The sequence below is a fragment of the Abrus precatorius genome, unplaced genomic scaffold, assembly GCF_003935025.1.
Source record: "Abrus precatorius isolate BTA unplaced genomic scaffold, Abrus_2018 Scaffold2, whole genome shotgun sequence".
NCBI lineage: Eukaryota > Viridiplantae > Streptophyta > Magnoliopsida > Fabales > Fabaceae > Abrus > Abrus precatorius.
In genome coordinates this window covers 30085798-30110042 of record NW_020874362.1, presented here as the reverse complement: position 1 = coordinate 30110042, position 24245 = coordinate 30085798, and the positions used below count along the sequence as shown (strand labels likewise).

The 24245-nt window shown below is 37.2% G+C and overlaps 1 protein-coding gene and 1 non-coding gene across 4 annotated transcripts; one reads left to right on the top strand and one right to left on the bottom strand.

The window, feature by feature from the left end:
- Positions 1–214: 214 nt before the first annotated feature.
- On the bottom strand, positions 215–15013 carry LOC113857747 (asparagine synthetase domain-containing protein 1). Of its 3 annotated transcripts, XM_027489927.1 has the most exons (15): positions 14907–15001; positions 14496–14793; positions 13887–14071; positions 13652–13787; positions 11987–12268; positions 11730–11797; positions 10101–10102; positions 7628–7722; positions 7327–7432; positions 5504–5597; positions 2995–3191; positions 2154–2253; positions 1940–2056; positions 1273–1329; positions 215–733 (listed from the first exon to the last, which is right to left on the bottom strand). In XM_027489927.1, exons 1-15 carry the CDS (start codon positions 14997–14999, stop codon positions 638–640), a joined length of 1926 nt encoding a protein of 641 aa, XP_027345728.1. In that variant the 5' UTR covers positions 15000–15001; the 3' UTR covers positions 215–637. The 3 variants fall into 3 exon arrangements, with proteins under 3 accessions (XP_027345728.1, XP_027345727.1, XP_027345729.1); XM_027489926.1 differs by lacking the exon at positions 10101–10102 and having other exon boundaries at positions 7628–7742; positions 11730–11827; positions 11990–12268; positions 14907–15013; XM_027489928.1 differs by lacking the exon at positions 10101–10102 and having other exon boundaries at positions 7628–7742; positions 11730–11827; positions 11990–12268; positions 13887–14009; positions 14496–14994.
- A 101-nt stretch (positions 15014–15114) lies between these two features.
- Positions 15115–15186, top strand: TRNAT-CGU. Its single transcript has one exon. It is a non-coding gene; the product is annotated as a tRNA-Thr (tRNA).
- Positions 15187–24245: the final 9059 nt, after the last annotated feature.

The window sequence follows — 24245 nt, the reverse complement described above, 5'->3', positions numbered from 1 at the left end:
TGGGCCATGAAACAACCAAGTCGATGTGAGCTGGTTTAGGGTTTAATGAAGAGACGTATTATAAATTAAACTCGGTGCAGAAAACATGAGTAAATATGCCTCTTGAAAATAAGAGAGAGGGATAAGAGAAGTGCATAAATAATTTATCTTCATTCTTCAATTACAACATTTGACCTACGTCTAGTTCCCAAATAACTACTTGGCATTTTTTTTAAATTCACCCCGTTTTTGCTTAGAAGAGCTACAACCAACCTTTCTCGACTTCCATCACCAAAGTAAAATAACAAGTGTCTTTGCTTCCCAAAACATGAGTAAATATGACAATTACATTGTTCACAAAATATAACCTTTTATAGACAATTAACCTTTTACACGTTTGAGATGTCGAGTTGGCAGAAGTTGTAGCGTTAAGGAGACCTCTGGGAGCTGAATCTTCTTTAACTGATATTCAGAGAATAGATGTCTTATAAAAGTACCCCCCAGGCATATCATGTCAAGTAGATCCAAGAAGCATTCGAGTTTGATTATCGAATATATATGCAGACAAATTTTCAAACCAAGTCTATTAATGATCTGGATTAGAAAAGAGAAAGTGTCCTACGCGCCAGAAATGAAGAATCAACCAAAACTGGATTTCCTACAAAATCCTTACACTGCCAGCAGACGCCTGATTTGCTGCTCGATTGCTTCCAAAATTCTTCCGATTTGATTCCCTTGCGATTCTAGAACCAAACTACACGAATACACGTATAATAGAAAGACAAATGAATCGCCATGCAAAAGAGTAGTTAGCCAAGCTAAATACATATGTACAACTTTTTAACGAATTAGCCATTGCCTTCCAGTGAAGTTGCATTCTCTTGCTATTAATTCCTTATACAAAAGTTTGTTTCCCCCATAAAAAGATGTAAGAAAAATATAGTAAGTTTTCACTACCCTCGAAAAACTATATACATTTTAGTCCTTCAACACACCCCCAGCGATATATTAAGCTCTATTGACATCTAACATGAGATCTATCTTAGGAAAACGTAGGGCGCTTCTGGTACACTAGTGAAATAGCAGAGTACAAAACTACAGCTGTCGTAGGAATGAACTGAACAATTGAATCCCAAAAGAGTGGATTGAAACTAATACATAAACCTAGAAGCTTCATATTTAAAATTGCTAACCCTCAAAGAAAAGCACATATTCTTTCCTTTAATAGTAGTATTGCATAGCTTTAGAACTTACATCAAGTAAATTCAAGTGTAAAGTTTGAGAGATGCACACCTGGATTGCTCGTTTCGGCAAAACTGCTGCTTCATGTAAACCAAGCAATTCTGCGACCTTCAAGAAATACATTAACTATGAGATTCGATTTTAGGAATCCCTCTTTTTTTTTTGGGTCTTCAGAAAAGGGTTTAATTTGGAAAAATAAAAGTGCATATCTAAACATTTGTTTTGCTTAGATGGAACATCAAACTTTCGGTTGTTGAAAACGAGAAGTCAGTACATTAACTGGATCTGCCAAATATAAGTAGGATTACCTATGACCAGTTGGAGGTTAAGATTCTGGAGCGTGCATTTGGGAAGGGGAAGGTCAAACTATAATACAATCCATTGGTATTAATTTTCTTAATGGAAATTTGTGTATATTAAGGGAAAAGAAGTATCGTATCAGATCTAGACCAAAAGCTTTTAATTTTTCCTGTGTATGGAAGATGGATACAGTTCAAGCAACAGCATTAGTTTTAAGTCCTCAATATTCAAACTCATAAAGCATATAATTTTGCTAGTATTATCAAACACTCAGATCACTAGTTTGATTTCAGCTCAGTCAAAGAGATTTTCATAGTCAGCCAGCCAATAAATGGTCTGACAATACATCAGTTTCCATAACAATTGAAAATGAGGAAAGTAAATAAATCATTCAAACACAACAAAGAAATAGCAATACCTCTCTTAAAATCTTCTTATCACCAATGCCACTAGGTTGATCAAGGTTGGCTACCTCCCACAATGGAATGTTGAGTAAAACCCTTACAACATCCTCATCCAAGAACGGAAATCTAGCCTAAAGGAAAAATAGAAGGAACAGAAGGAAGAAAAAAATATGTAAATGGTAGACTAATGAGATCAATATTGATCTTTTATAGACTTTTTAACATTACCTCCTTTCCATTATCAGCAATAGATCTATCATCTCTCCCTAAATTTCTTTTCCAAATCCTTTGAAAGTCAAGTCTCATTTCCTCATGTAACCCCAGCCAACTGATTAAGGCATATTACACCATCAGAATTCATTAAAAGATAATGCAAGCACATTCTCCAGTTCAAAAATCAATACTATTAACCTAACACTCATAACCTAAGAATTTCAATAATATTTCTTCTCCAAATATAAGTCTATTGAACTACTACAAAAAAAAAGTGACTTCAAAATAAATAACCAATCAAGTACTTTTAGTTCAATAACTAGTTTAAGTGAAACCTATTTTCATTGTCTAGAGATACAGGTGCCATTACTCATTTCATTGGTCCTAAAAATATTCTTCAATTTAGTCCTTCAATAATGTAAAGCATCATAAATTTAGTTCCTTAATCATGCAAAATGTCATCCATTACACTTACTTCTCTCAATCCAACAAAGAAGGACCAATTCGATGACACTTGGAATAATTGAGAAACTAAATTGATGAAAAAAAAAATTCACAAGAAAATAATAATACTTGCCATTTTGGAGGAGAAAATTAGGGATTTATACAATATTTTTAAAAACAAAGTGAGCTGAATAACATTTTAAACTTCACGAAAATTATTTAAGTAGGACTGTACAGTATATATTTCAAATTCTTTCCTGTGAAATTATTTCCACTTCTAAGTTAAATTGCCGATAAATGATTCTAAGATGAAAGAAATTGCAACATAAACACAGAATATTATCATCTGTAAATTGTAAACAAAAGGATAAGAATAATGCTAAAACATGATTAATCATTATCATAGTAATACCTTCCTCGTCGATAACTTGTTCTATGTCTCCCGTACCCAGCACACTGTTCATCAGCACCAGAACCAACCAGGAGAATCTTTGCATTGGACTTGTACTGCATCCGTGCTTGATTATCATCATTATCAGATGTATTTGCATCAGACACCCATCCCTTACCGCCAGAAGCAAGCCATAAAGCAATTCCAATATTAAGGTCCTGAAATGATATGTGCAAACTAGTCATATTAGAAATAGTAATAAAGGTGTTCAAAAATTTAGCTACAGGGTTTTCAGTCTGAAATTTCCATTTTTCCAGTCTGGAACATTAAACTGAAGTACATATTCAGCAAGAAAGAAGCTACAATGCAGAAGCAGAATTCAGTCACGGCAGGGTAATAAGTAATAAAATTGTAGATAACATCCGCACGGAAATTACTACCCGCTTCTTAAAATGAATGTATGTGCCTTTTACTTTCCTTTTCAACCTTTGTATGCATTGTTTCCCAAGCAAAACATACAAACTTCTAATTAAATCCTTATAATTAATCTAAACATCCATATATTTTAACAAAGCTTTTAATCAAATCCTTATAGTTTAAAAACTTTTATTGAAGTCGTTCTAATTTTAAAATTGTGTATCTAAATCCTTAGAGACTAACATTAAACTTCCATTATTTGGACTTGTCAACCTCTCAATTTTTCCTCAATTCTCTCTCTCTCTCTTCCACATGATTTCATTTTCCCAAAATCATTTATCCCCATATCACCGATTCCCTAAATGCTTGCCTGCATATTAAGGCACTACCTAATAGAAGAAAATATAATTATTGAAATATGAGATGTGAAGCTTGAAAGAAACCAGCAGAATAACACCAAATGATACAGTACTAAAAATTAAGCCAGACTCCCTCTCATCTGAACATTTAACTTCTGCTTACTGGACCCACATAAACACTTCTCTTTGTATGCATAACTATAATAAGCAAACCAATACGGAAATCTATGCAAAAGAGCAAACCCTCAAAAAACAAAATTTGCTATTCGCATCTGGTGACAGTTAAAAACCCACAAGTGTGAAACCAAAAAGTGTGTTATGTTAGCATTTATACGGCACTTTTGACACGGGGATAAAAATTAAAGAATGTCCAGATGCCAATGAGCAAAGCAAAGATTTAACTGTCAGTTACAATATTTAACAAAGTTAATGGTATTGATTTTTAAAGATTTAATTATAACATGTTAAAATTATAATGACTTAACTAAAACTTAGTAAAAATATAAGAACTCACATTAATTTAACCATCTTCTTTAACAAGTGCATTTATAACTTATATCTATCAATATCAACAAGAAAATAAACTGAAGCACATAGGCTATATATAACTCGGGGCCCAACAGTGCAGAAACTGTATCACTCTTCTTATAGCTGAAATAATTTATTAAAGAACTAGTAGACTAGTTTGGCACTTTTTTACTAGGAAAGTTGAGTATCATTATGCTTTGATATTATAAATTAGTTAAACCATAAGTCCCCAACCAGGTTTGTAACTTCGTTTTGTTTCCCACAAATATCCTTTATTGGAGACAATTCTACTCAAGATATGGTAAAGAACTAAATGTGTGTGCCTTTCCTAGTGGAGATTTGAACCATGGTTCACCACCTAGAGGGAAACTAACCCTTCTGCTAGACCCAACTCCCATTGGTGACTTTTTTCTTTATATTTTATTTTTTGTTCCTAAAGAAAAATAAAATAAGCCTAGAAAATATGGAAAGTTCAGTCCATCAAATGACATTAAACAATAATGTTGATTAAAATGTTCTAAAGTAAGCAGTTAAGAGGAATCTTGTAATATTGAAGGTTTCAGTATTTTAAATTTTTAAATAGCTTAATTCGATTCAATTTTAAAAATGAGCAAACTTTTTCTTTTTCACAATGTTTTAAAAACCAGTTGGACCGGACAGGTTGAACCAGTTATAATTTAACCCAAGTATGTATTTTTACAACATTAAAATATTTTCTTAGTACTACAATTTTGTATAACATATTTTATTTCTTCTTTAAAATATATTTATCATGTGTTCTGGTTCAGCCACAAGTTAAACTGATAAAACCGGTTGAACATTGGACTTTGACCACTCTCATAAATAGTTCTTCAATTGAATCAGTAATCAAAACATTGCTTTTCCAACTGTAACAGTTCAGTGCTAAAATATACAGTGCAACAGTGTCATCAAACACACCCTAATTCAACATTTGAATAAAGGAAAGACATATTCAGAACCTTAAAGGGGACATACTTTATCTGTTATTTTACCTGTAAAAGACCAGAAGGTAATCTAAAATTAACAATTTACATTTATTAATGATATACTGAGAAAAGAAGACATGCATATCTATATGATATGCCTTTATAACAGGAAGACATTTGCAGTTGATTGGTCATTGCAAATCAACTTAGAGTAACTAGAAATGTTTATACATGACAGAATAAAAGTATAAATTACAGATCTAGAGAATTATTAGTTACCATGTAGGTGTTGGCAGGATTTATGAGTGACATAACATGACTAGTTTCAAACACCAGGTCTGATAAGTCAGCATCAATCTCCACAAGTCTCCACCTACAATTATAGCGAAATTTCAACTGAACATGATAGTCATAGATGCAATAAAAGATATTTTGACATAGCACGTCCAATAGGTGCATGATCACAACAGTATAATTGCATAAGAGTCCAGAATGACAAACAATATAAAAAAAAGTGTTACGTAATTAGTAGTTAGTTGATTAGGCATGCTGCCTATAAATAAGTAGAAGGGATGTGAGGGGAAATGGCTTGTGAATTGAGAGAGGATTGGGGCCTTTGGGCATTGACAGAGAATCAGGTCTCTCAAATACCTGGATTGTACTAAAATTTCTGTTAATACAGTCTTTATTCAATATCTAAACCAGTTTCTATCAACTGGAAGGAGTTACATCAGTTGCAAACAAGAAAAGTTGTGGGAGGGTCGTAATGTAGTGTTGTCAAATAACAGCCATGGCGGTACCATAGTGGATGACGGTGATTGTTTTCGCCCAAATGGCCACAACCATGACGGAAAATGGCAAATTTATGATGGCGGCCATGGCGGAAAATGTCAGTTTTTGAGGAAAAAAACAAAATGGACCTCTAACCCAACCCAATCCAAAGTGACCCAAAACCATACTTATCGATAGCACCACTATCGGTTGGCACTATCATGCCACCATGGAGCAGCAGACAGCTGCAAAATACTTGCTGTTGTGGAGTGTTTCTTTCCGTCACACAGGTTGAGCCTAATTGTAGATGAATTCTTGGTGTGGGTGCGCATTTTCGTAGCAAGTGGTTCCAAACCGAATACAATTCAGATTTATTTGGATCTATTGGGGGTGAGGAATAGTAATTTTGGGTGCAAGAAAGTAGAAAAGAAGATAAGAATCTTGAGAGAAAAGAACCCAAAGCTTGGAGACCAAACACAAAAGCAGAAAAATGTGTACCTGTCCAAGAAATGTATAAGAATCATGTGAGCCAGAAATCTTGGAACCAAAGACAAACAAAGAGGAAGAAATTCAACTAAAACAAGTTCACATTTTGGGTCAAGAACCAAAAACGATAGAGTTCAATGGATTGGGACAAACGGTCGAGATAGAAAGACAATTGGGTACTGTGAAGGTCTGAGAAAATTGTTTTTGTGAAAGGAGATCATCATTTGAGTGGTGATGGAGAAACACATGCAACATCATTGGGGTAAATGAAGAAAGGATGATAATGAACCATGATTTGCCAATAAAACCTTGGATTCTTAGTACATTTGCAGAGGCAATGATGCTTTGTTTGAGGGCTAAGAATACAAAAGAAAACAAAGCTTTGGGAGAGATTGATTGCAACTACTTGTTGTGTTTGACCCAACAGGGATTGAGGCTAATTTGTAATTACAATCTTGAAAGCATTTTAGGAATTACAATCTTGAAAGCCTTAGTAGCAAGAATACAGGTAAAGTATTCATGCCTGGTACAGATACAGGTATTAAGACTTGGTTGATTATCATTCAATCTGAAATTAGGCTGCAGTCATTTCCAGTCAACCCACAACATCGATCTCACTAGAAATATATGTTTCATACCATATTCAATGCCCATAAAATTAGGTAAAAGTCAATATTGACATACGGCTTAAATTTAAAATTATTCAATATGTACTTGCCCAACATACTTAAATTTATGTCTAGTGTTTAATGTAAAAAAAGGTAAAAGATGTCAATTTTTATACTCAAGTCAAAAAATGAAGGAACATAGAAAAGTAGAAAGAAACAGGCCCTTGGATTGCATACCTCCTGAAAGGTGCAACTCTTCTTAGCTCTATCAACCCTGCCTTGGCAGATTTTCTATCAGGAGCTAACTGGCCATCAAAACTTACATTAAGCAAATCAATTTCATCTGCCAATTCAAAAAAGTTTTAGAAAATCAGCTTAACTGAAGGTTCCCAAAGTAAAACATGTCAACTCAACAAACTCAACTAGTTCTCCCACTTTTTATGTGTTTCAAAACCAAACAAGGAAAAAGAACTAATTAAGATTCTACCAAATAATCAGTATAATAACAGGTAAATTAAGTGAATTTGAATGCACTCACAGCTGGGATCCAGGCATTTATCCAATAATGCTGCAAGTATCATAGAGTCCAGGCCACCAGAGAAAAGAATTGCCACAGGAACAAATTTCTCTTGTCTGATACCAGATACCACTGCCTATGCCATCAAATCCAAAGAGTTCTACCATGAGTTATGAAAATATAAATAACATGTAACAGCAAGAAACAAGGACAGCTCAAGAATACATTCAAAGGTCGTCCAAGGCAATGGCATTCAAGAGTACAAATTCTTTGCATAATAAAGATTTACAAAAGAGATCAAGAAGCAAATGCATATGCTAAAGACTGCAAAACATATAGAAATTCAGCGTAATAAAGTGCTTTGGTTATTTATGATTTACTGTCAAGGGCTATCAGTCCAGCTTAGTAAGGTGCTTTGGTTTTCACAACACCATGTGATGTAATCCATCCAGTGGAACTTCACTATGATGTAACCATTCAGGAAGTAAAGCAAAAATTCCCATGTGACAATTACATTAAGTCAGAGTCAAAAACTGTTGCCAGACAAGCCAATGTGTGTAGGCATAGACTCACAGCACCGGTTGAAGCTAACAAGTAATATAATTAGACTCAAATGCATTCATCAAAAAGCTAAGAGACATTGATAGAAAACACAATCAGAAAAGAGAAAGAAAGTATGGAAGAGATACTCTGATATATGTATATTGCTGTATGAATAAGGAAATGTGAAAGATTGCACTAGCAACAGTAAACGAAGAACAAAAGATAGTAACTCAGGAGAGCACCACGCTCCCCTTCCCAAGCCACAATGGCCGCTAGATCAAAATGAATATTCTCTGCCTTTCCCTGATTCCTTCCTCTCACCTATAACCAACTCCCCTACCTCCCATCTCTAGTGGGCCCCAAAACAACCCACTCAGCCTAACTGACTAGTCCTCCCTTTTTAAACACGTGTCACCCTTTTACCTCTCCTGGAGTATACTTTCCAGGTCTTCTCTCCCTCACGTATCTGCTGCCCGGGTATCTCACTGTTAGCTGGGCTCACGAATGTATGGGCCGTATCACTTGCCACCCCCTGAGGAACAGTCTTGTCCTCAAGACTGAAAGAAGGAAATTGGTTACGCATGACAAAATTTTCCTCCCATGTAGCCTCTTCAGCTGGACGTCCTCTCCATTTAATCAGCCATTGAGCCACAGCAGTCCCATCTTGCAGCTGAGTTCTTCCAGCCAGAACTGTTTCTGGTTCGATACCCTCCTGTATGTCTATTTCAAGACCCGAGGGTAGAGCTGCTTCCACTACTCGATTCCCCACAGCTTTCTTCAACTGAGAAACATGAAAAACTTGATGAACTTTGGACGATGGGGGTAGATCCAGCTGATACGCAACAAGGCCAATGCGTCTAAGGATAGTGAAAGGACCATAAAACCGAGCAGAAAGCTTCTGGTTAATACGCTGAACCACTGAATGTTGCCTGTGTGGTCTGAGTTTTAAGTAAACCTGGTCCCCTTCTTGAAAAGAGACCTCCCTCCTATGTGAATCTGCTTGTTTCTTCATATTCTGTTGGGCTCTAGACAAATGATACTTAAGTTGATTCAAAGCCTCATCCCTCTCGATCAAAGCCTGAGCTACTGCTGCCACTTTGGTCTCACTGGGTGCGAAACTCAGAACCGAGGGCGGTTTCCTACCATAGACCACCTCAAAAGGTGTGGTGCGGATAGAGGAATGCCAGGCAGTATTATAGCACAACTCAACCCAGGGTAACCAGAATGTCCACCCTTTTGGCTGTTCTCCTACAAAACAGCGTAAATACGCCTCCACATAGCGATTGGTAACCTCTGTCTGGCCATCCGTTTGAGGATGGTATGAAGAACTCATCCTAAGCTTTGTCCCATATAGTTGGAATAAAGCTGTCCAGAAATGGCTCAGAAATATCGGATCACGATCACTGACTATCGACTTGGGAATCCCATGGAGCCTAACCACTTCCCTTATAAATACTTCAGCTACCCCTTTTGCAGTAAACGGATGCTTCAGGCAAATAAAATGGGCATACTTTGAGAGCCTGTCGACTACTACCAAAATGACATCGAACCCCTTAGACTTAGGTAAGCCAGTTATGAAATCCATGGATAAGTCATCCCACACTACCTCTGGAATCTCCAAAGGTTGCAGCAAGCCAGCTGGCGACAGTGTAGAGTACTTGTAACGTTGACAGATGTCACACTCTTGGACATAGCGCTGGACCTGTTTTTTCATTCCCACCCAGTGCAGATTTTCAGCTAATCTGCGATAGGTCCTATAATATCCTGCGTGGCCGCCTTGTGGAGAGCTATGAAATTCATCCAACAACTTAACAATCCAGGGAGAGTTCGCAGGTATCACCAGTCTTCCTTTATACAATAAAACTCCCTGAGTATAAGAGTACCCAGCCTTAGCATTAGCACCCGACTGTATTGCAGCAATGATCTTTTTGAGATATGGGTCTTCTTGCACCCCTGCTGTCAAATCTTTTCCTTCTACCCACAGTGGAAAAGAATTGATCATCCTCAATTCTACAGGCTCATCGCAACGAGATAGTGCATCAGCCGTTGTGTTCTCCTTTCCGGGTTTATATTTAACGTCAAATTGATACCCCAATAACTTCGCAATCCAGCATTGTTGGTCAGCAGTGGTAATTCTCTGCTACAATAGAAATTTCAGGCTTCTATGATCAGAATAAACCACGAATTGTCTTCCCAGTAAGTATGGACGCCAATGCTGTATGGCTAAGACTAGTGCCATGATCTCCTTCTCATATGTAGACTTGGACAAACTCCTGTCAGCTAGTGCTTTACTAGAATAGGCGATAGGCCTGCGATCTTGCATGAGCACAGCCCCTACTCCCCTGCCCAATGCATCGCACTCTACCGCTGCCAATTCTTCATACGGGTTCTGCACTTCGAGCCCACTAAACCTCTCCAATAATTCCTCTTTGAACGTGGTCCAATTCAGCCCCGAGTGTATCTCCATTAGTATAGTGAACCAATGGATCGCGGTTCCGCTCATGCTCACCTGAGCCAAAGGTAATTTCGATTCCTCGGGAGTCTGATGCACGCGAAAATAGAGCTCAGCTTGAATCAGCCATCCCCTCGGGTCGGTGCCGTCAAACACCGGTAACTCCACGCGCCTGGCCACTGTGAACAGGTTGTCTAGAGTCCCCGCAAGGTTGTCCATAGTGAGAGCGTCTCTGGTCGACCGTTCCTTCTCTCCGTCCCTCTCCGTGCGGTTTTCCGATTCGGCGGTCACAAGTGATTCTGGCGACTCTTCGTTCTGCGGCATCTTCTCCAGTCTCCGTACCAAACTCGCAATGTATTTGCGGAACTCAGCCTGCTCCTTCATCTCTTGCTCCAGGCGTTGTTGTACCTGGTTGACGACGTTCGCTGCTGCCGACAACTCCGACAACGTCCTTTCTACCACCCCCAAACGCTGGTCCATCGCCTCCAACCTAGCTTGATTTCGCGTTTCCATCTCCTCCGTCACGTTTATATCCGACAGGTCGGACCAAATGATAGAAAACACAATCAGAAAAGAAAAAGAAAGTATGGAAGAGATACTCTGATATATGTATATTGCTGTATGAATAAGGAAATGTGAAAGATTGCACTAGCAACAGTAAACGAAGAACAAAAGATAGTAACTCAGGAGAGCACCACGCTCCCCTTCCCAAGCCACAATGGCCGCCAGATCAAAATGAATATTCTCTGCCTGTCCCTGATTCCTTCCTCTCCCCTATAACCAACTCCCCTACCTCCCATCTCTAGTGGGCCCCAAAACAACCCACTCAGCCTAACTGACTAGTCCTCCCTTTTTAAACACGTGTCACCCTTTTACCTCTCCTGGAGTATACTTTCCAGGTCTTCTCTCCCTCACGTATCTGCTGCCCGGGTATCTCACTGTTAGCTGGGCTCACGAATGTATGGGCCGTATCAGACATCCCCACAGCTGAATATGTCTTTAGTCTTAAGAATATATAAACTGATAAGAACACATGCTAGCCATGATGTTAGCCAAAAATCATAGATATATCTTATCAGTGACATACAAATACAGAACTTGTAATCCGGTTTCAACTAAGTGGCATACCTGATAAATAGTATACAATGAAGTACGCCGTAACACAGATTCCTTTAAAGCATTTAGCAAAATATGAGCTGGCCATGGAATTGCATGTTGAATTGATCCTGATTAATCAAGACAAACACATGTCACAGCCTAGGAAGACTTAAAGCTACACAGACTTTCCAAATAATGCTAAAAGCCAAAGGGACTAGAATGTTCCGAAATATCAATTAAAGCATTGAATAAGTAAGAGGATCATTATGGCACTAGTATATGTTAACCACCTGTTTCACTCGAAACTGCCTCAAAAGAAGTCAGATGCCTATCATGTTTCCACCTAGAACTCTTATGACAAGATGTCTGCAGGTCTTCAGAGCTTGGTTCAACAGAAACTCTCTCCCACTTGATAAGTTCATTTAACATTGAGTTTTTATATTCATGTAGCTTGATTTCACCAACCAGATATCCACATGAATCTGAAGCATCCACATGCACACTATATATTCCACATGGTAGCTCTTCCCAGTAACTAAGACATCCTATTCCATTATGAGCTTCATACTCTGCAGCAAATTAATATTAATAGATCATATGTTTCAAACTTTAATTTACAAATTCAAGAACTCACATACCTAACTACAGTTTTAACAGACCATGCCAGCTTATTTTAATGTGTTAAAACCAGCGGGTTTTTTTTTTTTTTTAATCAAACCAGTACATCCAGCTTGTGCTATTTTTTTATCAAACTGTATTCTTTGTTCAATTGTTCAGACTGCTGTCTACCTAGCCCCTTATTTAGTCCTTCACTAGTCCAGGTTTACAACTATGCAATAACTAACAGCAAAATCCAAATAATATCCAGGGAGTATAAACCAACTCTACAAAGTAATATTAGAGATATAAAATCAATCATGAGCTTTCACCTAACAGCTTGAGATTTATGCAGCAGAGTTGGTCCTTCACAACTAAGAACATAGGTTAGAAAATGGTGGCTGAAAAATATTTAAAGGAGTTATATTTAACATTTCTTAAAGAATACATGTATCAATTAATCAGAAATTTCTATGAACATACAAGAGAGATAGCTTCACCAAACTAGAATGAAATATGTTAACTTATAGTACAGTTCACATATTGAAAGCTGCAAAACCTCATGTAAAATTTTAACCTGAACTACCACGTACAATAGAAGATCCATGCCCTACAACATAAAACCAATGAAAAAACAGACAGAAAAAGAAAGGGGGAAAATGAGAGAAAGTGAGTTTAATAACAACATTTTTATCCCCTAGCAAAATTCTGTCATTGCTCTCTCTCTCTCTCTCCCCCCAAGCCTTTCATATATTGTTGCATAATTCTCAATAAAAATTTCATAGAAGTTCCAAATTTATCAAATAGGTGCTCGGTTTAACCCTCAAAATATGGTATAGCTTAACTAAATTTCAAGTTGCAAAGATGTGTTTGAACTCAAACAATTAGCTTATCTTGTGATAGGCCTCTCATAATACAGATCTATAAAAGAAGAGAAAGGCCCAACATGTGAGTGATCACTGGGCTTTTCGTCAGAGGGTGCACTTCTGCTGCACTTTTTTCTAACTGTAAGATTATAGTTTTTCTCTTTACCTCCATTTCCTATCTGTTTAAAACCAGTCTCTTTCATATTGAAAGAACAGAATGCTGGCGTCATTCAAGCAGCACCAAATAAGGAAACACAAAATCTCCTAAAAACAGTCAAAGCCATTTTGTGTGCCTTTCCTAATGGCATTGACATATACATCCATATAAAGACCATATGAAGTACATAGCTTAAAGTACATTCCCCCCAGCACTAAAATACAAGTGTCAATAGTTTACTAAATGGCAATATATTCTATTCAGATGACTCTGGTTCAGAAGAATTAAACCATAAGAGCAAGATGACTACAGCTGTTTCATGTATTACATACCAGAGGCCTGCTGAACTGGAGAAACAGGTGATACAGAAGAAAGCAGAAAGGTTGAGTCATCTTCGGTAGGCCAGTGAACAAGGAGGCTCCGTCTTCCAAATGCATCTCGGCCAAACCAAAGGGTTCGTGAAGTATCCTAAAAAAGACAAAAAGAAGCACAACCTCTGACACCGTGCAGAAGGAAACAATACTTCAAAAGATTTGAAACACAAAGAAACTTACCACTTGGGGTTACCTGCCAATAGATGATAGCCCAGGGTCCTTGAATTGTAGAAAGAACATCTGGAACAGAACTTTTCCCACCTATAACACAGTGATCAGTTGAACAAGAACCACAGGAGCAACACTTTCCTAAAGTCTGCATGAGAAACTCAGTATCATTGCAATCACCAGCGAGGTCAAGTCCTCCAAAAACCTCACCTAGAGAGCACAACAGAAATTAAAATCCAGAATGACTTATCAATATAAGGGCAAAACTAGAGAAATGCACACTGCAAACCACACAGACAAACAGAAAGACATTTCACACCTTAAACGCGTAGTCGTTGAGACATGTTCATGCCTCATAGGCTCATACAGATACAGCAATACAAACATTACACATCATCCGTGATGAACATATTGAACAAATAGTTAGATTGTATATTATTTAACTTTAACCTAGCAAAAATAATATTTCAAACTCACCATTCACTTATTCACCGTAATTAACCACCGCCATTTATCTGTTTCTGGTTCTAATTATATTACATGCCATTTCCATGTTCATTTTTTCGAAACAACCATCATTCCACGGCAGGAACAAAGCTAAAACTCTAACATCTGAGAAAGTAGCACACAATACCATTATACACAAGAACATTTCCAGAATCATCCGCCAGTGGCTGAACAAGCGGTTTAGTTCCCCGGAGCTGCAGAGTTGCACCGACGAAATGAAGTTCCGCGGTTCGAATCGCAAAATGGTGGCATTCTCCGTCGATGTCTTTGTTTCCGGAACATGACACGTCATCATCGTCTTCCGTGAAGGATGAGATTCGGTTTTCACCTGATACGTTGAATTGCAGAAGAACCTTCTTGGCGCCCAAGCTATCGGGACCCCTTCTCCGTAGAGCTGCTTTGAGATCATCTAAAGAGAACAACAACTGCACCAGAAAAGAAAAATAAAGTAAATATAAAAGGGCTTCAAAAATGAATGGTACAAGTTGTTATGTGCTTCAGATTTCGGCCATTTTAATAGGGTAAGATTTGTGCTTACTTTCTCAGTTTTGCGAAGTGGACTTGTTGAATCGAATGCCAAAGATGAGATGTCAATCCGAATGCCTGAGACAATCAAAGCAATTCCACACATCTTCCTCTCTGCTTGCAATTGCAGAGAGTGTGGTTTTAGTAGGGTTTTGACTTTGAGTTGGCTTGCTGGTCCTATTCGTCTAAATTGTTCTAGTTAAAATTGAATGTCAACATTTGCTTCCGTAGCATAGTGGTAGTGCGTTCGCTTCGTAAGCGAAAGGTCGTGAGTTCGATCCTCGCCGGGAGCTTGGTGTTTTTTATACGAGAGTCATCACACATCACTTGTGATTTCCTGCAACAATGTCTAAAGACTGGAGATAAACATGAATTATTTTAGCATTTTTAACTTTTTTTAAAAAAAAAAATTGACTCTCTTGATAGAAGATAGTTTTCATGATGATATTTCTAAATATCTAACATAACGTTTATTAAAATGTTATGAAATAATATCTTCTTCAACTAGAAAATTAATTAAAAAGCAAGAAATTTAATTTTACATAAAAACTTATAATACATGTGGCATAAAATAAGAAAATAAGTATAGAAGAACATAAGTACAAACAAGCTATTAAACGTAACGAAATATTTTTAAAATCCAACTAAAATAATTTCTTATTGTTTAAATAACTTTCAAAATCTGTAACAATTGAAGTTTTTAATCATTTATATTTTTATTTTCTGACAAAATATTCGCCTATCAATTAAAATATATTTTCTTCAATATTTTTAATTTGTATTTTTACATTTCATACCTATTTAACTTAAAATATTCTTATAATATACAACATATTTGCTTCCATTCTTCAATTATTGTATGTCTTCCTTCACTAATTTTCGACTTAAAATTATGTAAATTCTTCATGTAATTTGTTTTCAACGAGAATGAGAGCATACTTGGCAATAGTTGTTTTGTCTTGGTTTGAACTTCTAAGCTTTATTATTTTAAGAATTCAAATATAATAAAATGTTGCCTTATTATATTATAGGTTAATAATGCATTGATCAGTGTAACATCATAATGAATTGATAAATAACATTTTGATGATTAAATAATAAATATATTTTATGTTTCCCCTATTTTTTTAAAATGTCCTTTTTTACTTAAGGTGCATCTAAGATGTGTATCATTTACACAAATTTTATGAATTTTTTGTGTAATTTCTTTCTACATGCATTTTATGCTTTTTTAAATATTACTACTGTTTACGGTAAAAAATGACAATTGTAAACAAACAATCCAAAGATCAATCTGGAGACTGGATTTAGGTCCTCTTTGGGTTTTTTTAAGTGTGTTGTTAACGTGATGCTCAAATTAACGGCGTAAAAGAGTATTAAGCAAGAATAGTGAATAATAAATGGGCAGAATTGAATCAAATGTAAATGTTCTTTACAGAAAAACGCTAAATAGGAAATGAATTGCAATAATTGAAATAAGCATCAAGCTGGAATTAAAATGCGGAAATGTAAATGCAAGAATGTAAAGGTGCGTGAATGTAAACGTACGACTCCTAGCAATGAACAGCAGCAACCGTTATGTCTCTTTGTAGTTGGTGTCTAGCGCGGTGCAGGGTTTCAGCGTCTCAAAGAGTTTAGGTGCGGTGTCGGGGTGCAAAAAGTCGTCCTTTGTGAAATGGTGCTTTGGAGTATTTATAGACATGAAGATCACTACAGTTTTCCTCCTTTTGCAGGCACTTCTTAGTAACTGCCTTCAACTGTTGATGCTCACTATCCACGATTGCTTGTGATCGTGCTGTTTGTTGGAGCTTTTTTCTTAACCGCTATCGCCCATGATCTCCTTTGCGTAGTGGTGAATGTTAATAACTACTGGTAACCGCTTTTGGATTTTTCAAGACTCCTATCTTTCGAGTATTTCTGAGAGAAACCTAGGAGACTCCTTTAATATTATGACCTTAGAATAATTTCTTCTTGACTTCTCTTTTCGAGCCATTCTGGAGTTTTGAGAGTTTGTCTTGGTCTTGTAGACTTAGAACATTTTCTTTGCTCATTTCTGTTTTTCGAGCAATTCTTGAGGGACTCTGGAGCTTGACCAGATTTGTGGACTTAAAATATTTTCTGACCACTTCTTATTTTTCGAGCAGTTCTAGAGGAAATCTGTAGCTTGGCTAGGTTTGTGGACTTAGAATGTTTTCTGAACACTTCCTATTTTTCGAGCAGTTTTGGGTGTCAGAGACTTGAAAACTCCTCAAAAACTCCTCGAAAAGCCATCAGTTTTTGTGGACTTAGAATATTTTCTTGTTAATCCTGTTTTTCGAGCAGTTTTGGGTGTCCGTGACTTGAAAACTCCTCGAAAAAAGCCTTTAGTTTTGTGGTTTTAGAATATTTTCTTGTCTTTCAAGCAGTTTAGAGAAAAATTAACAATGTGACAAAAATCTCATAAAATAGCTCAAAATGTGTACCTTTTAATTAAAACTAAAGATCTTAGATAATCTTCCAATATTCTCTTATGTTCAGGCTTATCTTTGTCTCCTTCTTGACCCCCAAAACTTGTTGAAATGTAGTTTCCTTTAAGATAATTTTTAACTTAGAAAATTTTAATTATCCCAAACAGATGCCCCCTAAAATATTAATATCTCAGGTTTATGAGATTTTAATATTTTTTATTTTGATATTTAATTGAAAATTTTTCATTTTCTAATTTTCCCGCCATTTCTTATGGCGTTTCTGCCACTTACCTGCTTTATGTCAGGCACATCATCTAAAGTCGGCGCATTAAATGCAAGTACTGCCTGGCAGTTACCGAAAATGTCCCATTATTGAGACGTGCTCCATTCTGTTGAGGATTTAAGGCCATTTTAGATCGAAAAGACACCTCACTATCTCTTCATCTTCCCACTAAGTGCCAAAATACTCTGGACTTGGGCTTTTGTATAGGCCTTGCACGAGATTGGGGACCAGTATAAAAAGCGAAGTTACCTTCTCATTTTTTCACGCTTTCGTTTTTTACTCTCCTACTTAGAGCTCTGTTCTCTCTCTTCTGCTTCTTTTTGTGTCGAAATTTCTTCTGGTTCATCCCCATCTTCCCTATTTCTCTTCGAAATGGCCTCCAAGTCTGAGGTTCCCTCTGCTTTTTCCAGTGCTGAGCTCGTGCCTCTGGGTCATTCGAGCTACCTTCCTGAGCCACCTCTCGAGGAGGAGAAATTGGCTATTTGGAAATCCCAGGTACTTATTCCCTTTTCATTAGGCTCGAAACCTCATGCATTTTTAGGTCCTTTTGTTCCCCAGCCATCTGTCGAGTCTTCTTTTTCTGCTGATGGGGTCTTGGCATTCTCTTCCAAATATAACTTGGATTCTCTCGAGAATGCCCAAAAAATATTTAGAACTATGCCTCTTGTAACCAAAGACTTATATTTGCCTTGGTTAGATAGAGTTGAGGGTGAAAAACAAGATAGTTGGAGGGCCATAGGAATCTATGATATCATTCAATTGTCTAGGTACAATCTGTCTTACAACTTCCCTATGATCATGAGTTCTCTTTTCTTCTGGGATCGAGCAACTAGCTCTTTCCACGTGCCTTGTGGTATGATTACCCCAACTCTTTTCGATGTTGCTGCCATTCTTGGGCTTAGGCCAACTGGTCCTTCGTTTCAACCAGATTCTCATCCAAAAAACCCTGATGTGACGCCCAACTTCCAAAAGCTTTCTTACCAACTCTTCATAACCTTGAATATGAATCGAGATGGTCCTGTTACGGATGAAGAGCATGTTGCTTTCCTGATGTTGTGGCTTTCTGCCTATGTTTTTTGCTCGAGATCGCTCCAAGTGCCAAAGACACTACTCACTTTGGCGCAATTGCTGCACGAAGAGTCTTCGATATGCCTTGGGAAACTTATATTAGGAAACTTGTATGAGAACTTAAATGAAGCAGTGGCTTCATTTAGATCTAATGACTTTCCTTCAGTCATTAGTGGGCCCTTTTGGCTACTTCAGCTTTGGTTGAATGCTATTTTTGAAGAAAAGTTACAAAGCTCTGAGCCACCCAATATCTCTCGAGAGATTGAGGGTTTTCGTTTAACTTTTTTGACTACGAATGTAGCAAAAAAAACATTATTGTAATGCTTTTAGGCAATATTTCAACTTTTTCTTATCTCTTCAATCTCTTACTCCTCAACTTTCCCCTTTTTCTGCTCGAAAAATAGGGCCAATTTGGTTTAAACGCCCTTGCCTTCGAGAACACCAAGTGCCCAATCTGAGGTTTTGATGACATGGAGACAATTTCTTTCATGTCAACTTCTTTTTTGTAGTTTCACCCCGAGGCCTTATCATGTGGTCACCTATCAACCAAACCTTGTAGCTCGACAATTTGGCCTTAGTCAATTAATGTCTGCGTTTATGTTAGATGCATCCAGCCATGAATTCTTAGAAAATGCTCGAAATAGCATTGAAGACTTAAATGAGGCCATAAGTTTTTTCCGCAAACGTAGGCCTGAGATTTCATCTTTTGAATTCGAGCCATCGCTCTATTGTACCCATGCTTTCCAGAGTTGGTGGTCCAATTACTATAATCATCACGAAATTTCTGTCGAGGCGTGCAACCAGAAGATGACTTCTGCTTTTTCTATGTTTCAGAAAGGGGATCCAAAGGCCAAGACGAGAGGTACGCACATTCGAGAAATTCAATCTTTTGAGCGATTTTTTAAAGTTATTTACTTACCACAAAGAATATCTCAAACCATTTTTGAAGCTGCCATTTCTTTAAGAGAGAAAACCAAAGAAAGAGTAAATAAATATAAGGCTTTTCATCCTTTTGACCAGTTCATAGAAGATATTCTTTTCAAAAAATTTTGACTAACTTTTTCCCCTTTACCAAACTGTAATTTTGCTCTGGCCTTACCCATTATTTCACCTAAATGGGTCGATTTACCTTCGACTCTTTTGAATGAATTATCCCCTCCTCGAAGTAAAATAACAGCTTCGAGATTTTCTTTTAAAACTTACCCTTACCCACTTCACCTTGATATTCGAGATGTGAGAATCCTTACAAAGTTTAAAGATGGTAAGGTTTACCCTACTTTTTCTCGAAATGCCTTTCTATATTTTTGTTTTAATTTTGACTTCTCACACACTTTTTTGCAGCTCTTCCAACAGAACCTTTTGTTGGTCGATATAACCAAGAGGATTGGGAAGAGGATGAGCCTCCTAAGAAAAAACAAAAATCAACTCGAAAAGGTTCTTCTTCAACAACCCTTAAAAAGGGTTCTTCGTTTACATCCCAAGTTGCCTCTGGGGTATCTAAGGTAACTATTTTGACTTGGGTTTAATTAATTCTCGACATAGGTTTAGATTATAAGCCTGCTTCTTTTCTTTTCCTAGGCTAAGGCCATTCCCAAGACCAAGACTCCTACCAAGCCCCAGATTTCTATCGAGATGACTGCTTCGACTCCTGTGCAGCAGACACCTGATCAACCTTCAGCTCCATCAGTGGAGGTAAATTTTATCTTTTTTCGATTACTATTCTGTCTTTTCGAGCAATTTTTTGATCCTTTTCTTTGTGGCAGGTTTCGACTGATGACACTCCAAGTGTCAATTCACCCCCTAGGGTCCGAAAAGACCCTAAAAAATGTATCCTTGAGGAGTCTCAAAAAATCTCGAGAAAAGAACCTGTAGTTACTGCCCAACAAGGGAACAAGGCAGCTTCTTCCTCGAGTTCTGGATCTTCGAGTTCTTCTTCGGATACTTCTTCGAGCGCTTCTAGCTCGAGTTCTGAAGACCAAGCTCAAACAGAGCCGGCTCCTGAGGTAAGGCATCCTTTTACTCAAAATTTGGTCTTCATACTTGTGAATTTTCTAACTTCTTTTTCTCTAGGTGCCCCCTATATCTCGACAAACACCGCCTCTGGGTTCTCCCGAAGTTGATGTTGTTACATATCAATCAGAAGAGGAGGGGCCCTTGCATGAAGTTGAGGAGAATGTAGCTGAAGAGGGAAACCAAGTCTCTGAAAACCCCCAAATTTCTGTCGAAGGTCCTCCCAACATTGAAGTTGTACCACCAGTGTCATCCATTAACTCAGAAATGAACTTGGATGATTTTAACGCTATGGTGGAGGAAGATCCAGAGGGGGCCATCGACAAAATTTTGGCTGGTACCTTCACCTTTTCTTCTTTGTCTCATACTCCCTCAGGGTCACATTCAGAAGTCTCCAAGCCCACTGAATCAACTGAAAAAATGCTCGAAGAGCTTAGGTCCTTGGTCTTTGATGCGCCAATGATGAAGAACCTTCCAACTGACAAGGACTTGGTTGGCAAGATCAAAGGCTTACTTTCTTCGTTGAAGGCTCAGCTCTCGATATTTCCTGAAGGGCTCCAACGTTTTGAGTCGCTTTTCATCGACTCTTTAGCAATTATAAACCAAACTGTTGTGGTTGGGTCTAAACAAGATCAAGCTCGAGCAATGTGGGACTCTGCTTCTAATAAATTGAAAGAGGCTCGAGCTGGGTTGGTCAAGCTAAAGGAATCGGCTACCAATGCCGATATGAAGCAGAAAGAGGTTGATGCTAGAATCGTTGATTTAGAGAAACAACTCGAAAGAGCTTGAAAGGAGTCAGAGATGCTGAAAAAGGCTAGTGCGGCTTGTGACAAGAAAAGAAAATTTTTTATAGAAAATGTGAAGACCCTGACTATCGAGAGAGCTCAAGCTATGGAGGATATTTCGAGTTTGGATGCACAATGTACGGCTCTTGAAACCAGATATCAAAATTTGAGAGCCGTTTATACTGAAATGCGCTCGAAGCCTCCTTTTTGATTTTTTCATGTATTTTTCTTTGAATTCTAGTAGTTATTTTAATGTAAATACTCAAATTCTACTTTAAATGACATTTATTCATTTGGCCTTTTCATTACTCGAATTATCTTTTGCCTTGACTCAAGTTATTTTTACTTCATGTATTTCTGGTTTGTATGGTTTTAAGTACTTACCGTTAATCGACATGACTCGACTATTAGTTCCAAGTTCTCGAATTGAATACGCGTTATTTGAAAACACATTTTCGATCTCGAAGGGGCCTTCCCAATTGGGTGACCATTTTCCAAGTTTTCTTGATTTTTTGTCGAACAGTAAAATTACTTTCCATACTAATTCACCAGCATTAAAAAACTTGCCTCGTACTTTTCTGTTGTATGACCTCGTAATTCTTTCTTTTTGTCAAATCATTTTCTCTAAGGCACTTAAGCGAATTTCATCCAAGACATTCAATTCATCGAACATTAAGGCCCAATAATCTTCACTTGATAACTCAAATTGCCGCTGTAATCTAACTGATTGAAGATTTACCTCAACAGGTAAAACAACTTTCTGGCCATAAACAAGTCGAAATGGGGTTGTCCCTGTTGCCTCATTTAGAGATTTCCTATACGCCCATAATACTTGACTTAAAGTGTCATGCCAATTTCTTAGCTTTGATCCAATGTGTTTTTTAATTAACTTGATCAAAATTTTATTTACTGCCTCCACTTGTCCATTGGCCTGAGCATAATATGGGGTCGAAGTTATCATTTTTATATTCAAGGACTATGCATATTGAGTTACTTTTCGACCTACAAAAACAATTCCTTGGTCTGTTGTCAAAGTTTTTGGTATACCGAATCGATGAATTATGTATTCGTCGATAAAATTAACAACATCACTCTGAGTAACTTCTTTCAATGGAACTGTCTCAGCCCACTTCGTAAAATAGTCGACAACTACAATGATGTACTTATGGCCTTTTGTCGAAGGAGGATGAATTTGGCCAATTAAATCCAGAGCCCAGCCTCGAAAAGGCCATGGCTTAATTATTGAATGTAATTTTGAGGCTGGAACGTGTTGAATATTACCATGCTTTTGACATTCTTCACAAGATTTTGCATAGTCAAAGCAATCTTTAACCATCGAGGGTCAGTACAATCCTTCTCGAAGTAACATCCATTTCATTCTTTCTCCAGCTTGATAAGCTCCGCAGATCCCTTCATGGATTTCTGCCAAGGCAATATAAGTCTCATGTTCGCTGAGACATCGAAGTAAAGTGCCATCAACACCCCTTTTATACAATTCATCAACCACAATTATATAGTTAACTGCTCGAAATTTTATTTTTCGATCAGTTGGAATGTTGGGGTCCTTGAGATAATTGACTAAAGGTTTCCTCCAATCTTGGTCAATTAAGTCATTTATGTTTAGGATCTCAAGGTTTGTTGACCCTAACTTCTCCCTTATCTCTGTTAATTTTGCCAGGTTTTCACTCGAAAATCTATATCTCGAGGCAATTTGGGCTAATTCATTGGCCTCTTGGTTTTTGTTTCAAGGAATATGTTCTAGAATGACTTCGTCAAATTTTTGTAATAACTTATTCACTTTTACCTAATATTTGACGAGGTTTCTACTTAAACATTTATATTCTTTGGTTAGTTGCTTTATTACTAACTCAGAATCTCCTCGAATGATTACATTTCTTGCCCCAAAATTTAGCAGTATTTCAAGTCCAGCTAATAATGCTTCGTACTCAGCTTCATTGTTTGAACAAGCTGATTTTATCTCGAAGAGTAATTTTGTTGAGATTTCGTCTGGTGAAATTATCAGTATTCCGATTCCAATTCCATTTTTATGACTAGACCCATCGAAGTACAATTTCCATGACTTTAGACTTGTAAAATCTACTTCTTTGATTGGAATCGAATGATCAACAATGAAATCAACAACGACTTGGCCTTTTACAGATTTTAGTGATTTATAAATTAGAGAATACTCTATTAAAGCCAACGCCCATTTTTCAACTCTACCATGAAGGATAGGTTTTGACAAGAAATATTTTATTATATCGTGATGTGAATAAACATGTACATCGAAAGGCCTAATATAATATTTCAATTTCTCACAAGAAAAATATAGACACAAACATAATTTCTCGATTGGACTATATCGAGATTTTGCACCTATCAACATTCGACTAAGATAATAAACAGCTCTTTCGACACCATTTTCGTCTTCTTGAGCTAGCATGCTCCCAATAGTTTCTTCTGATGTCAAAATATATAACTTCAAGGGAAAACCTTTCTTTGGCGGAACCATTACTGGTGGTTTTGTCAGATATTGCTTTATCTCCTCGAAAACAGCTTGATGCTCTACCTCCCATCGAAACTCTTCTTCTTTCTTTAACTTCAATAGGGGTGAGAAGATTTTAACCTTGCCAGAAAGGTTGGAAATAAATCTTCATAGAAAATTTATTTTTCCTAGCAACGATTGCAGTTGTTTTTTAGTCGAAGGGGCTTGTGTCTCAGATATTGCTTTGGCCTTATTCTTGTCGATTTCAATTCCT